Here is a 15,092-nt window from a genome sequence, read left to right as displayed (position 1 = left end):
CCGCATTAAAAATTGGGACAACAAAACACGACTTTATACCGATTGAAATCGTCGAAAATCAAGTTGGCGCTACTATCAAACCTCCCGATCGATCCAAAAAACACGGTATATTAATTCCCACGCGTGAAAACTGCGACTATTTGCATAAAATTCGCAGCTAACCCCATCAGTTTCACGCGTCGTAAAAACAAAAACCGCCAACCCCCAAATTTTCATGACACCACCGAGTCGCTTTGTTTACATTTGACACAACCCGAGTTGAGGGGATAGGTCACCTCTGGATCGATAGTCGGGCACGTGGAGTGCGTTAAAGCCAAGGTCTTCCGTGTTGGAACCATCCCCAGAGAGAGAGACAAAGAGCCATCATCGGCCGAACGCAACTTCTTCTTCTTCTCTTAACGCGAGGGGCGGCGGAGCTTTATTGGGGAAATTCTGGGAATCTGAACTGCGAAGACGTGTTTTGGCATGCCGTGCGGACTTTATTGTCTAGAAATTGGGTCACGTTCTGGAGGGGAGAGGTTAGATACACGTAGTAGTGGCACAGTGAGAAGAAGGAAGATAAGTTTTATGTTGATATCCTGTATCTGTATCTGTGATTGTTTTTAATATTATAAAGAGGATATTTTCACTTGTACTAAAAACAGTGCTGTAAACACATTACAGCGTTGCTTTCAGTTATATAGGGTGTTTTTTTTCGAGGTATACAGGGTGTTTCATCATAAACTGGACAAACATATATATTCGTGTAGAGGACATCGGGAGAATCATTTTTGCCTTATACAATATATCCCGTTTTCGACGCATAAGCGAGATACAGGGTGTTAAACGTCAATTTTGAGCAAGATTCTTATGGGTGTGGTCAGTTTTGTATAACACTCAAAGAAACGGTTTTTGGTCAAATCTCAGTATTTTTGGGTCCTCTATTCAGAAAAGTTGATGAAATCCGAAAAAAGAATTACAAAATGGCGGAAAACCTGCAACGTTCCTAATTTTTTTTTCCGGTGGTCAAATTGAATTTTAGTTTCTGAATGAACACAATTTTCAAAGAATTTCTGTGCAAAAATTTTTTCAAAAATCGAACACAATTTTTTTTTTACATGTCTACAGCGATAAAAAAATTTCACCCGAAATGGATGAAATTTTGTACAATTGTACTCCTTCAATTATCAATCACGAATATGAAAACAGAATTGTAAAATATCAAACGGTTTCGTTACTACAGCCATTCAAATGTTTCGTTCAAACCTCCAAAAAAAATTTAAAATGACTTTTTAGAGTCGAAATTATTAAATTATTGCTATTTCCAAAAATTCCGGATGCTAAAACGTATTTATACAAAAAAAATTCGGTGAAACTTAGTTGGGAGTCGAACCCTCGATTCCAACGTAAGTATTGATGAAGAAATTAAGACAGTTCTAAGGATATTAATATTCGTTGCTAAGCAACGCAAGTTCGTAGCTCATAGAATTCTACTGGTTATTTGAATCTCACTGAATATAATTTCGCAAGTATCGTGACACGAATTTGTTTGGAAACGAAAATAAAATATTCTCTTTTGGAAAAAATGTCATGGTTCATGCTTATTATTAAACGAATTATTCAAGGAATAAACCTGAATTTTTTACTAATAATTCTACATTTTATAAACACAAAAAAAACAGATTATTGGAAAAATCAATTTATGAATCGTTTTCGAAGATGTTTCCATTTTTAAGAATACACATTCTCGCCCTTTTCGCAAAACTATCGACCGCTGAACGTATCATTTCGGGGTTTTGCCGGATCTCCTCGGCAGCTGATTCAATTCGTTGAATAAGTTCTTCCTTTGAGTTTACTGGAGCTCTCTTATCATAAACAAGAGATAACTTTTGAGATGTCCCCAGAAATAAAAATCAAGTGCCTGCACAATATAATTTTTTTCCAAAAGAGAATATTTCATTTTCGTTTCCAAACAAATTCGTGTCACGATACTTGCGAAATTATATTCAGTGAAATTCAAATAACCAGTAGAATTCTATGAGCTACGAACTTGCGTTGCTTAGCAACGAATATTAATATCCTTAGAACTGTCTTAATTTCTTCATTAATACTTACGTTGGAATCGAGGGTTCGACTCCCAACTAAGTTTCACCACCGAATTTTTTTTGTATAAATATATTTTAGCATCCGGAATTTTTGGAAATAGCAACAATTTAATAATTTTGACTCTAAGAAGCCTTTCTAAATTTTTTTTGGAGGTTTGAACGAAACATTTGAATGGCTGTAGTAACGAAACCGTTTGACATTTTACAATTCTGTTTTCATATTCGTGATTGATAATTGAAGGAGTACAATTGTACAAAATTTCATCCATTTCGGGTGAAATTTTTTTATCGCTGTAGACATGTAAAAAAAAATTTGTGTTCGATTTTTGAAAAAATTTTTGCACAGAAATTCTTAGAAAATTGTGTTCATTTAGAAACTAAAATTAAATTTGACCACCGGAAAAAAAAATTAGGAACGTTGCAGGTTTTCCGCCATTTTGTAATTCTTTTTTCGGATTTCATCAACTTTTCTGAATAGAGGACCCAAAAATACTAAGATTTGACCAAAAACCGTTTCTTTGAGTGTTATACAAAACTGACCACACCCATAAGAATCTTGCTCAAAATTGACGTTTAACACCCTGTATCTCGCTTATGCGTCGAAAACGGGATATATTGTATAAGGCAAAAATGATTCTCCCGATGTCCTCTACACGAATATATATGTTTGTCCAGTTTATGATGAAACACCCTGTATAACTTTAAGGTGGCATTACTGTTCAAGATGGCGACCGATTTAACAGCTGTTAAATGATTTATTCTCAGTTTGGTTTGGCAATTCATCTTGAATAGACTCACGCCTGAACAACGCTTGCAAATAGTGCAATTTTATTTCGAAAATAATGGTTCTGTGCGGAATACGTATCGCGCACTACGTCCATTTTATTTTGTTTAGCGATGAAGCGCACTTCTGGTTGAATGGCTACGTCAACAAACAAAACTGCCGCATTTGGAGTGAAGCTAATCCTCAAGTGTATGTCGAAACACCGTTACATCCAGAAAAACTGACTGTTTGGTGCGCTTTATGAGCTGGTGGAATCATTGGTCCGTACTTCTTCAAAAACGATGATGGCCAGAACGTTACAGTCAATGGTGATCGGTATAGAGCCATGATTACTAACTTTTTCATTTCTGAATTGAACAACCATGATGTCCAGGAGCTGTGGTTCCAACAAGACGGCGCAACATGTCACACAGCTCCTGCCTCAATCGATTTATTGAAAGACACGTTTGGTGACCGCCTAATTTCACGTTTTGGACCTGTGAATTGGCCTCCAAGATCTTGTGATTTAACACCGCTAGACTACTTCCTGTGGGGCTATGTAAAGTCATTGGTTTATGCGGATAAGCCACAAACCCTTGACCATTTTGAAGACAACATTCGCCGTGTTATTGCCGATATATAGCCACAAACGTTAGAAAAAGTCATCGAAAATTGGACGTCCAGATTGGACTACATCCGAGCCAGCCGTGGCGGTCATATGCCAGAAATCATATTTGAAATGTAATGCCACAAGATTATCTTGCGGATAAATAAAATTCATGTCAATCGAATAATCCATCGTTGTTTTATTGCAATTTAAAGTTCTATAGCTCTAAAAAAACACCCTTTACATTCATAAGGATTATAGTAAAATTGTTGGTATGAAAATAAATCACAATCCAACAACGTAGTCTGACCATGTTGGGGACATTTAAAAATTGCGTATACTCTCTCTATCTATGTTTATTACTCTATGATCAAGACTAACCAAATCCTAAAGCTTGTGTTACTCATTATACCGTAAAAATACGAATGGTACACACGCATATTTAGAGATTCGAACGTTAAACTAATCAAGTACACCTTAAAATAGAAAGAAAATCCGCCCGAACGAAATTTCCAAACACGCTACAGTCCCAAAACTGTCCGGGGACCGTTCGAAAATCTAATATTAAATTCCGCGATCAGTCAACAGCATCTTAATCACCATTAGCAAGTGTTAAGGCGAAGTTGTGACGTTGAAGGCGATACGGCAGCTGCGGGCGTAATATCTTAGCGTGGCCGTATTGTGTTTGGCGAACCCTGATGACGTGCAAAAATTCCGAAACGAGAATGCGAAACCCCGTTTATTTCGGTTTGGGAATTATGGTTCTTTTTTGGGGGGAATCGGATATTATTAGCTGCGTTGTTTTATGGGTGTTATTTGAGATTTGGAAGTTCGTTATTGTTTTCGGATTCTTGAAGCAACAGCTGATTTAATATAGAGGGTGTTTCAACATTACGTGGAGATTCTAGTATCGCATTTGAGGAACAATTTTAAGGAACACAAAATTGAGAATAGTATCTAGCTTTTTTCACGAAATTCTGCAACCTTCAAGCCGTCATAATAAAGTGTTATTTTTCTCCGATTAATAACAAATATTGATTTTGCAGACTTCAGCAAAGTATTAATTTTCCTATCTAGGCAGCAAAGCGATTATTCCCAATGCGAATAAAATATTCGGCATTTTCTGACAATCAATATTTGTTGATGCCACCTTCGTTATTTCTGGAGGAGTAAGTACTTCTAATTCGCTATCACTGTCCATAATATAAATATATCCGATATTTTTCCAAAAAACTGTCAGATATTTCAAACTATAATTATCATGGACATATCCATTTCCATAGCAATTAACCATTCCAACAATTGCGATTTCTATCAAATTTCGTTTCATTTTATCACTACAGGAAAAATAAAAAGATTGTGGAAATTGTGATAACTTACAAATAGTATTATAAACAATCGAAGAAAAAATTATATTATATATGACTGCCTTGGCTGAATTCCTAGCCTCGCTGAGCTCGTATGAACTTTCAGTCGCGGCAGTCAATCTACTACTTTGCTGCCTAGTTAAACAAATTACTATTTTCAATATGATATCATTATTCACTTTTTTGGAACAATTTTCTAGACGAAACGAAGAAGTATATCATGACAACAATGAATGCATACTTGAAAGTTTCCACCAGCTAAAAAATACTAAACAAAACAATTCGAAAGATATAAATTGATTCGAAGAATTTTCAGATCAGAAAATCTTGAATATTCTTTCTCATATGCAGGGTACATAACTGGATATTTGGATAACTCACTCTTTTGATGCATTTCAAACTTTTATAGATTCTAAAATATCGATATTTCACAACAAAATATTAATCTTCAAATGAACGGGGTGTTTCACGTAAGCGGATAGCCCGAGAAAAATACTATCATTGTGATGAGTCACTTTTCAATATTGCTCAAAACAAAAAAAAAATATTACTCAAAACAAAATCCAGCGACAACAAACTCGATCTACCCTGAAAATGTTAAGACATATTTCCTTAGAGAGTTATCATGAATACGGGCTGAAGGTCGGTTGGGCAATAACGATGTTAAACTAGAAATCTCCATCATTGAGTAGAACCCAATTTTTTAAGAACAATTTCTGCTCAAAATCCGAAAATTCCAGACATTGGAGCAAAATGAAAACTAACATTTGTAATGAAACGAACCCACAATAAAATTTTCTCTAAGACTTTCACTGAAATAAGGAGAAAAATCAAATCTTTAGGCCCCGTCAAGACCTCTTATAAGATCGGAGCTTGTGCCAGATCCTGGATATCCTGTCCTAGCGTTGTCAATACGAAGATTGTGAGGAATGATTAAAGCCAATCAAGTCATCAGGTTACTGTGGCATAGTACATCCTGTTTGACAATACGGAAATGGAAGGTTATTGTCCGTAGTCGCTATTTCATTCTTCAATGGTTTTCTCACGGAACGTCTTTAGGCCTTAGAAGTCGACAATTAACCAGCTTTCAGCTTGTACGGTGTCTTGGCACAAAACGCAGCCATTTTTCCGAAGTTCAAAATGATAAGGATTTCGAAAAACTGCTTCTAATAGGACTATGCATTGATTGAAATATTTTCTATGAGTCAGGTTGTGACCATAGAGGAATAAACATAGATACGCATTTTTAACTTGTTCCCCATTACGTCGTCGGATTGTGATATACATATTTTCAAATCCACAATTTTACTATATCATTATGAATGTATATTATATTGAAAGAAATATATTTATTTGATTGATTCCCGATTAAATATGCAGATTTGAATATTTGGAATCCGATATTTTTCCTAATTGTCGAATTTATAATAAGCAGAATATTTATTATTTTCTGAATCCACCTGCTGAAATCCAAGGTTTATCAAATGTTGCTCTCCTAGTGTCATCGGTTGTTTCACGTCGTTTGGCGCGCTTGAATTTGTTTTCTGAATTTCTGTATTTAGGTATTTCTCTCAATATATTTTGAGTAAATATGAAACGTCGATTCACTATGGAACATAAGAATTGCGTTCTTTGTGAATGAACTCGCGAAATGAGTGAAATATCATATCACTGATATGTTTTAATTTCTGCGCACCTTATGTCAAATTTGATATTTCATGTTGGGGACAAAATTCGCTTACTGATGAAAACGACATAGACTCCCTCTATCAATATTTATTATTCTGAGGTTGTAACTTGAGAACCACTAGGCGGATTTGACCCATATTGAAACATCCGTTGTTGATATTGATAGCATTTAAATAAATACCTAAAATGAATGAGTCACTACACGCAATATATCACAATATTTCGAAAATATTCCTGAATCTAGTAATATAAGAAGAAAATTAAAAGTTAGTGCTTGAAAATCTTGAATTTTTTCTTTTCGATTTGTTTCGAGTCTGAGTAGTGGCAAAAGAACCTATTGTTGAAAACTCTCATACTTTAGGCTGAGTCGAATGAAAAATATATTTTTGGAAACTAACGATATATGTTTGTCCTACACAAAAGCAAAAACCAATGCTTGACTCAAACATTGACTTGAAGATTTATTCATTACACTCATATGTGAAGAAATCATTAGAGATCGTCAGTTCGTATATTTCAAAAACAAAACAAACTTTAAGCCAATTCAAATCAAAAAATAGTTTCTTGGAAACTAAAGAAACCTATATGTATGTATAGTCCTATCACAATCGCAAAAAACCAAAGCTTAATTACAATTTCTTCATTAAATATTTGTGAAAATGATCAGAAATCCTCAATTCATAATTGAAAAACAAAAAAAATTAATCAAATCAAAAAAATATACCTAATCTTGGAAACCGCATATAAGAGTGCTTCCTATATAACAAGCACAATAAACTGAAGCTTGATTGGAACAGTAAACTAGAGATTTCTTCATCGTGTGTTAGAATAGGAATAGATATCCTCAGTTCTCACAATCAAAAACAAAACCTTCAATCTAATACAACCAGAAATTGATGGAGCTTCATAAAATGTAACATCGATATATCAATACATACAATCGAGTTTTTATGGACCATATTGTTCCTAAATGCGTCATATATAAGTATACTTCAACCCGTATATCTGCTCTCTAAATTTTTTACGATCTCAGTCAATTTTTCATGAGTAGGTTTCAAAACAATCCATTGTAGATTTGGAACTGAATGTAATGTAAGTTCATTCAGATCTGTAATCTACAGAATTAGATCGGAATTGAACAGATTGTGCATCGAATCAAAATAATTGCTTATTTTTCGATTTTTATTACTTCGCTCACGCTGCCTCCGATTTGAATAGACTTCTATTTCCATCAATTTTGATTTTATATGTCAAGATGATGTCACATTCATTCATCGAAAAAGGCGAAAGATATATTCATTAGCATAGAACGAAATTTTGAGAAAAATCTTAATCATCTTTATGAATCTTGCTTTTCATATAAACCAGTTTTCTCTATTTCAGTATCGTAATGAGTTCCTTATGAAGGGGTTTTTTTTAGAGCTATAGAACTTTAAATTGCAATAAAACAACGATGAATTATTCGATTGACATGAATTTTATTTATCCGCAAGATAATCTTGCGGCATTACATTTTGAATATGATTTCTGGCATATGACCGCCACGGCTGGCTCGGATGTAGTCCAATCTGGACGTCCAATTTTCGATGACTTTTTCCAACATTTGTGGCCGTATATCGGCAATAACACAGCGAATGTTGTCTTCCAAATGGTAAAGGGTTTGTGGCTTATCCGCATAGACCAATGACTTTACATAGTCCCACAGAAAGTAGTCTAGCGGTGTTAAATCAGAAGATCTTGGAGGCCAATTCACAGGTCCAAAACGTGAAATTAGGCGGTCACCAAACGTGTCTTTCAATAAATCGATTGTGGCACGAGCTGTGTCACATGTTGCGTCGTCTTGTTGGAACCACAGCTCCTGGACATCATGGTTGTTCAATTCAGGAATGAAAGAGTTAGTAATCATGGCTCTATACCCATCACCATTGACTGTAACGTTCTGCTCATCATCGTTTTTGAAGAAGTACGGAATGAATGATTCCACCAGCCCATAAAGCGCACCAAACAGTCAGTTTTTCTGGATGTAACGGTGTTTCGACATACACTTGAGGATAAGCTTCACTCCAAATGCGGCAGTTTTGTTTGTTGACGTAGCCAATCAACCAGAAGTGCGCTTCACCGCTAAACAAAAGTGCGCGATACGTATTCCGCACAGAACCATTATTTTCGAAATAAAATTGCACTATTTGCAAGCGTTGTTCAGGCGTGAGTCTATTCATGATGAATTGCCAAACCAAACTGAGAATAAATCACTTGACAGCAGTTAAATCGGTTGCCACCTTGAACAGTAATGCCAACTTAAAGTTATATACCTTGAAAAAAAAACCGTTAGTACTAAAAACAATGCTGTAAGGAACTCATTACAGCATTGTTTTCAGTTCTATTTTCCGTTTTGAAAAAAATTAAATGATTTGCAACTTTATTGCCTTCATATCGATATTTCACAACTAACTACTATGTTACAATTCAATCAAATAGGTATTTTTGAGTTATTGGAAAAAAATATTAAATGGCTGTAACCTCGAAACCATTGGACGGATTTAATCTATAAACGAACTTGACCCACGCAGTCAGATCTCAAATTCCAGAAGCTATTAATCTCACTATTCAAACTGATCGGTCAACACCCATAACTCTCAAGCCAATGAATCTGTAACCTTAACGCTGGTTTTAAAGTCCTTGAGGACAAACACGTTCGTTGCCATATAATAAATTGATAAACATAATCGATCGCGGAAATACAGGAAAAATCAGCTTATGATATTTACGACTTGAATAGTAATAAACCATGGGATTTGTTTAATGTTGACAGTTAAAGGTTTCATTGTGTTTCACTTCTGCGTTATGTTGCTTTTTTAACCGTAGCATGAACAGAATAATTTTAAATTTTCCTCTCATATACCAGTACTTCCCAGTAGAATGCTAGAAGCTTATGATGATGAATTTCCATCAGCTAAACGATGCAAATTTACATGAAAGTTTTCTTTATGTTGTGAAGTATTTTGGTGAAAACCTAAATTTTAGCCTTTGAAATATATGGATCGGATTCTAAAGCTAGAATAACGAATGAGTAGTAGTATTACTTATTTTATACTTAATTTCAATAATATATAGACGATTTTGTCTTATCAGAAAATATTATTAACTAGACTCTTTCTCGGAATTTAATTGAACTTTCTAGTTGAAGTGTGAATTTGACATTGACATTTCTTGCCGACTCAAATAAAAGCGAAGTTTATTTTCATAATCTACATCATCGGCTACCTAAAAGGCGTGAAATTTAGTTAATTAGATTTCAGGCCATTCGAAACGAGACGATAAATATAAATTTTTTATTCGGTTTAATGGTTTTGTAAATGAGCTTGACTAATTGATGAAGCCGACTTGATCAAATTCTACATGCTTTCTTCCAAGTGGAAATGTCAATGTTATAATTTCTTTTGAACGTCGCTTAAGTAATTATTCCAATATATATCTGAAGTTGATGAAGAAGAATATGTTGCAGAAAGGAATTTTTTCGGAAAGAACAAGTTGTTGCCTCATTTACCTTCATAGCCGAAATTTCAAAAATATAAATAAAGGGGTTTCCAATAAAAGGTTTCATTTTGAATAGCTCGCTGACAAGTAAAAATGATACACACTTCAATAACTTTGGAGTAAAGCTAATCCTCAAGTGTATGTCGAAACACCGTTACATCCAGAAAAACTGACTGTTTGGTGCGCTTTATGGGATGGTGGAATTATTGGTCCGTACTTCTTCAAAAACGATGATGGCCAAGACGTTACAGTCAATGGTGATCGGTATAGAGCCATGATTACTAACTTTTTCATTCCTGAATTGAACAACCATGATGTCCAGGAGCTGTGGTTTCAACAAGACGGCGCAACATGTCAAACAGCTCGTGCCACAATCGATTTATTGAAAGACACGTTTGGCGACCGCCTAATTTCACGTTTTGGACCTGTGAATTTGCCTCCAAGATCTTGTGATTTAACACCGCTAGACTATTTTCTGTGAGGTTATGTAAAGTCATTGGTCTATGCGGATAAGCCACAAACCCTTGACCATTTGGAAGACAACATTCGCCGTGTTTTTGCCGATATACGGCCACAAATGTTGGAAAAAGTCATCGAAAATTGGACTACCAGATTGGACTACATCCGAGCCAGCCGTGGCGGTCATATGCCAGAAATCATATTTAAAATGTAATGCCACAAGATTATCTTGCGGATAAATAAAATTCATGTCAATCGAATAATCCATCGTTGTTTTATTGCAATTTAAAGTTCTATAGCTCTAAAAAAACACCCTTTAGTATAGCACGATCGCAGCATCAGTTTATTCGAATTGATAAGACTGAGAACAAGCTAGGTGGGTAGCGAGCTCAATCGATCCATGACATCATTAGACGGTAATGAACTTTGAATAACTTCGAAATTCGATCATAAATTTCGATTGTTTATGTTATGCTCGTGTATTTTGTTGGCACTATCGCGCCGAGCTATTCAAAGTTGCATTTTCGACGAGCCTTAAGTTGCCTAGTAGGTGTTTCAAAGTGGTCTCGCACATCAACTTAAAGACCACATTTAAGCGAATATTTACGTTTTTCTGATGATCTTATTGATTCACGTCATAGAATCGATAGTGATGAGTGGGAATATATGCATTATTAAGGTTGTTACGTGACTTTTTCGATGTTTAAAAATAGGATTATACCGGAAATGAATCGCCTGACGCTGAAATGAAAATTAAAGCAAAACTCTGAAATGAATTATTTATTTCGATACCAGAATTGTTGTTATATCTCTGAAACTGTAGGTTACAGGATACTCAAATGAAGAAGTTTTTTGTAGCTTAACATTTGATCTAAAACATACTGAAATTTCTTATCCGTTTCTTATCAAACTTGGGAAGGACAACCTGGTGAAAATGAACAATTTTTTTGGAAATGGAAAAATTCGACTTCAAGAATGAAAGATTTATCTCACCATATTAAATATAGTATTTTAGTGATTTAATCCAATTAATGAAAAAAATTGTGAAGTTGGAACATTTAATTTTTCGAAAAAGACATTTTTTCAAGGAGGTGTGAAAAATTCGGGAAAATTATTTTGAGTCTTCGATTTGGTTAAAATTTTAGTAATTTGGGACCGTAGATTTTAACACCATTCACTGTTTTTTCGGCGCCCTGGTGGTTTTCCAAATATACAACTTGAAAGTTGGTAAAAAATCGTAAAAATTGGACCTCTACAAAAAACGTTATTTTTTCGAAACTATACATCAAATGAAACTTTTTTTCATCGCAAAAGAGTTAATCTACAACATACTAAACTTTGAAGTTAGTATCTTGCTCCACTGGAAAACGAAAGCCGGGTAAAAATTAATAATCTTTTCCGAAAATTTCAGTTCACTTGTTATAAATTATGAAATAAAAGACCGATCTCACTATTTGTAGCATTTTCGTAATCTGCGATATCATATTTATGAATGAACTTTTAATTTCTCGCCAAAAAAATCAGTAGATTCTGATACCTTTCACTGTTCTCCCTTAGTTTTCTCAAGTTTCAAAATATTGAACTCAAATTAAAAAAAAAATCAGTAAGAACTGGACCTCTATAAGAAACTATAGATCGCAGATCACTCAAATGAAACCAATTTGGGTAGCTCAAAAATTGGTCTATCAAATAGGTATTCAAATTTAAAAACCGTATCTTACCTTACTCGGAGATGATAGCCTGGTGAAAATGAACATTGTTCCGAAAATTTCTGTTCACTCACTATAACTTTTCTTAAATATTTGACGGCTGTCACAACTGATGTATAGGTAGAATTAACGACATCGAATAATAATAATTGTTCAAAATCTATGGAATGAATGGTCTGACGATTTTACTTCTTCTGAACATAGAATTAATATTGATGAAATGAAAATATATTTGTTATTCTATTTGTTACGTAAATAATGCGATGTCTCGAAATAGGATTATACCGGAAATGGATGGCACGATACTGAAATGAAAATTCAAGGGAAAACTCTAGAATTTTCGAAGATACAAGTTGATTAAATTAGTATCCTGGCATTATCTTATTTAACGCTTAAAATAAATGTTCTAGACGTTCTTACTACATCAGAACATAGAGTTTAGGTATATTGACGACTTGAAAATATATTCATCATTCCGATTGTTACGTGAATTTTTTGATATTTCGAAGTAGAATTATCATAGAAATGAATGTCACGTCACTGAAATAAAAAATCCAGGGAAACTCAAGAAACATCGATGACTTCCGTTTAAAAATGGCTTTCTTGAGCTCCTGGAATTAATTTCCCAGATTTTACTGCTTCAGGCTGAAAGCAGTGGATATTGATGAAGTGGAAAGCTATTTATTATACCCATTGTTACGTGATTTTTATTGTTTCGAAGCACAAATATCATAGAAATGGAAGTCACGTCACTGAAATGAAAATCCAAAGGAAAATCGAAGAATCTCCATAACTTAAGTTTATTAAATTAATGTTTTAGCCGCAGAATGAATCTGGAAATCAGAAGGGTTGATAAGGACAAAACGTGTTACCTTTTCGTCGTCCAAAAGGTCCCAAAAAGGCACTAGATTTTCCAACGACATTGTCCTCGATATATTTGATGAGCTTATTGATATCCTCGCTTTTCTTCGGGCTATTCTGACTGGTTGGGCTGATCTTCAACTTTGAGTTCTTAAGGGGATAATCATCCGGATACAGGGAGTACAGTTTCCTGTTGCCGTAAGATTTGCGAATTGTCGTGGTGGAAGTCATTTTTCACTCATGTTACTGTCTCCAAATACCGAGAAAAACCGTCAACTGACCCGCAAGGTTCTGTCGAGTGGGCCCTCAGGCATGAAACGCTCTTTTTCGCCAAAGCGCTCCTTAGGTACAGCTTCTTTACGCACAACTCGCGAAACACACACACCGTATTGTTTTTCTGCACGCCAAGCCGTCTTCTCGATTCACTGAGAGAGCGGTCGTGTTTGTGAGCTTTTCGCGGATCACACTTGTCCTGCTGAAGCCTCTATTCCTGCGCGCTTTTGCGCAAAGCGTCCGCAGTAGGAGTGTCAAGATCGATAGGTTGCGCCTTCAATTCCATCCGGTAGGCAACTAAACAAATACCTCGATTCAAATTTTTCCGATTAAAACATTTCGAATAGAACACAAACCATGAGTTTCTATAACAAATTTTCTCTTTCGCCATGAGTTATCATAAATTCTTTAGACGCTCAAAAAATAATAATTTTACTTATCCCGATCTGATCTGTGGCCTAACCTCACTTTCAGTTGTCACAGTCCAGCGTTCCCAGTGAAACTTTAGGCCCCAAAATGTTCAAGAAGTTAGTTGTATTAAAATCGCAACCTTTCAAATATTCAATTATGTTTTCCACTCATTTTTCAGATTTGACGAAAAAGAGAGCGTGTCTGGCATGCTACAGCTGAAATCCTCTGTTCAAAAGGGTATTAGGACTAAATTAGTGGAGTGTTATAAGGATCTAGAAGATTATATTGATGTTATTTTACCCAAAAAAGACACATTGCGTATAGTTAAATGGTAGAACAAAGGGTTACGTCCTCTTAAACATATCTATAATGATCTTTTTTCAGCCATGACCACATAGAAATTATTATTAATTCTGCTGGAGAGTTATTGTTTTTTAGACATAGAGAAGGGCAATGGATGCCAACGCTGAAACTTTATCACAAATGTGAGTGTCTCTAAGAGAAAGAGGGTTCTTTCATAACGTTATATCTATTTCAGTTCCATTCTTTTTACCGATGCAACAAGTTGACAAGGGTGCAATCAAATTTGTTCTTAGTGGAGCAAATATAATGTGTCCTGGTTTAACTTCACCAGGAGCTAAAATGACTGAAGTACCCAAGGATACCATTGTGGTATGATGTTTTCCAATTTGAAATACTTTCCATATGTAGAATAATTTATTTTAGGCAATTATGGCGGAAGGTAAAGAACATGCTCTAGCAATTGGAAAAACGATGTTATCTACAGAAGATATGTAAGTTTCAATAATATTATTTCAGTTGAGGAATTAAGCTTATTTTCTTCATTTACAGAGCAAAAGTAAACAAAGGAATAGGTGTTGAGAATTGCCATTACTTGAATGATGGACTTTGGCAAATGAAACCTATTAAGTAATTCAATAGAATAATATAATTTCTTATATCGATGTTTTATTTATATTATCCTTTCCTTGATTTGAATTTTCTGTCACTTAGATATGGAAAATCAAGTTGGTTCACATTTTATTGCGAAAATATTGAACCTATTCAATTTTTTATAAAATATTTTATTGTTTTGTATCTTATGATGCTGATATGAGACCAAAAATTTTACTTTGATTTGTTTAATAAATCAAGATTCATGAAACAAAATATGTATAAAGGTACATAAAATTCATATAAGAGTTAAATGATTTCTAAATAAAATTCTTATGAGAATATTAAATAAATATGAAAGAGCTCCCACAAGTATTCAAACCAAGGAATTTTTATGAATATAAATTTAAATATTTTAAGGAGAACGTAATACGTATA

General features: G+C 34.5%; 2 protein-coding genes across 2 annotated transcripts in view; one reads left to right on the top strand and one right to left on the bottom strand.

Annotated features, from left to right (window-relative positions):
* Positions 1-13,534, bottom strand: part of LOC123684683 — a 78,803-nt gene extending 65,269 nt beyond the window's left edge. Inside the window, exon 1 of the mRNA XM_045624049.1 lies at positions 13,088-13,534. Within this exon, the coding sequence (XP_045480005.1) occupies positions 13,088-13,307 (220 nt within the window). The 5' untranslated portion in view covers positions 13,308-13,534. The remainder of the gene's footprint in view (positions 1-13,087) is intronic.
* A 118-nt stretch (positions 13,535-13,652) lies between these two features.
* On the top strand, positions 13,653-14,719 carry LOC123684684 (malignant T-cell-amplified sequence 1 homolog). The gene is made up of 6 exons (XM_045624051.1): positions 13,653-13,876; positions 13,939-14,091; positions 14,145-14,245; positions 14,299-14,432; positions 14,487-14,554; positions 14,613-14,719. Exons 1-6 carry the CDS (start codon positions 13,866-13,868, stop codon positions 14,692-14,694), a joined length of 549 nt encoding a protein of 182 aa, XP_045480007.1. The 5' UTR covers positions 13,653-13,865; the 3' UTR covers positions 14,695-14,719.
* Positions 14,720-15,092: the final 373 nt, after the last annotated feature.

This window comes from Harmonia axyridis, chromosome 7 (assembly GCF_914767665.1).
Source record: "Harmonia axyridis chromosome 7, icHarAxyr1.1, whole genome shotgun sequence".
Taxonomy (NCBI): Eukaryota; Metazoa; Arthropoda; class Insecta; order Coleoptera; family Coccinellidae; genus Harmonia; species Harmonia axyridis.
Note: the sequence above shows the minus strand (reverse complement) of the source record. Positions and strands in the feature narration are given on the sequence as shown.

Bases quoted from the DNA above. Each gene is read 5' to 3' on its own strand.
- LOC123684684 (XM_045624051.1), top strand. The intron at 14,246-14,298 runs GTGAGTGTCTCT...TATCTATTTCAG, and splicing joins GCTGAAACTTTATCACAAAT to TTCCATTCTTTTTACCGATG. The intron at 14,555-14,612 runs GTAAGTTTCAAT...CTTCATTTACAG, and splicing joins ATGTTATCTACAGAAGATAT to AGCAAAAGTAAACAAAGGAA.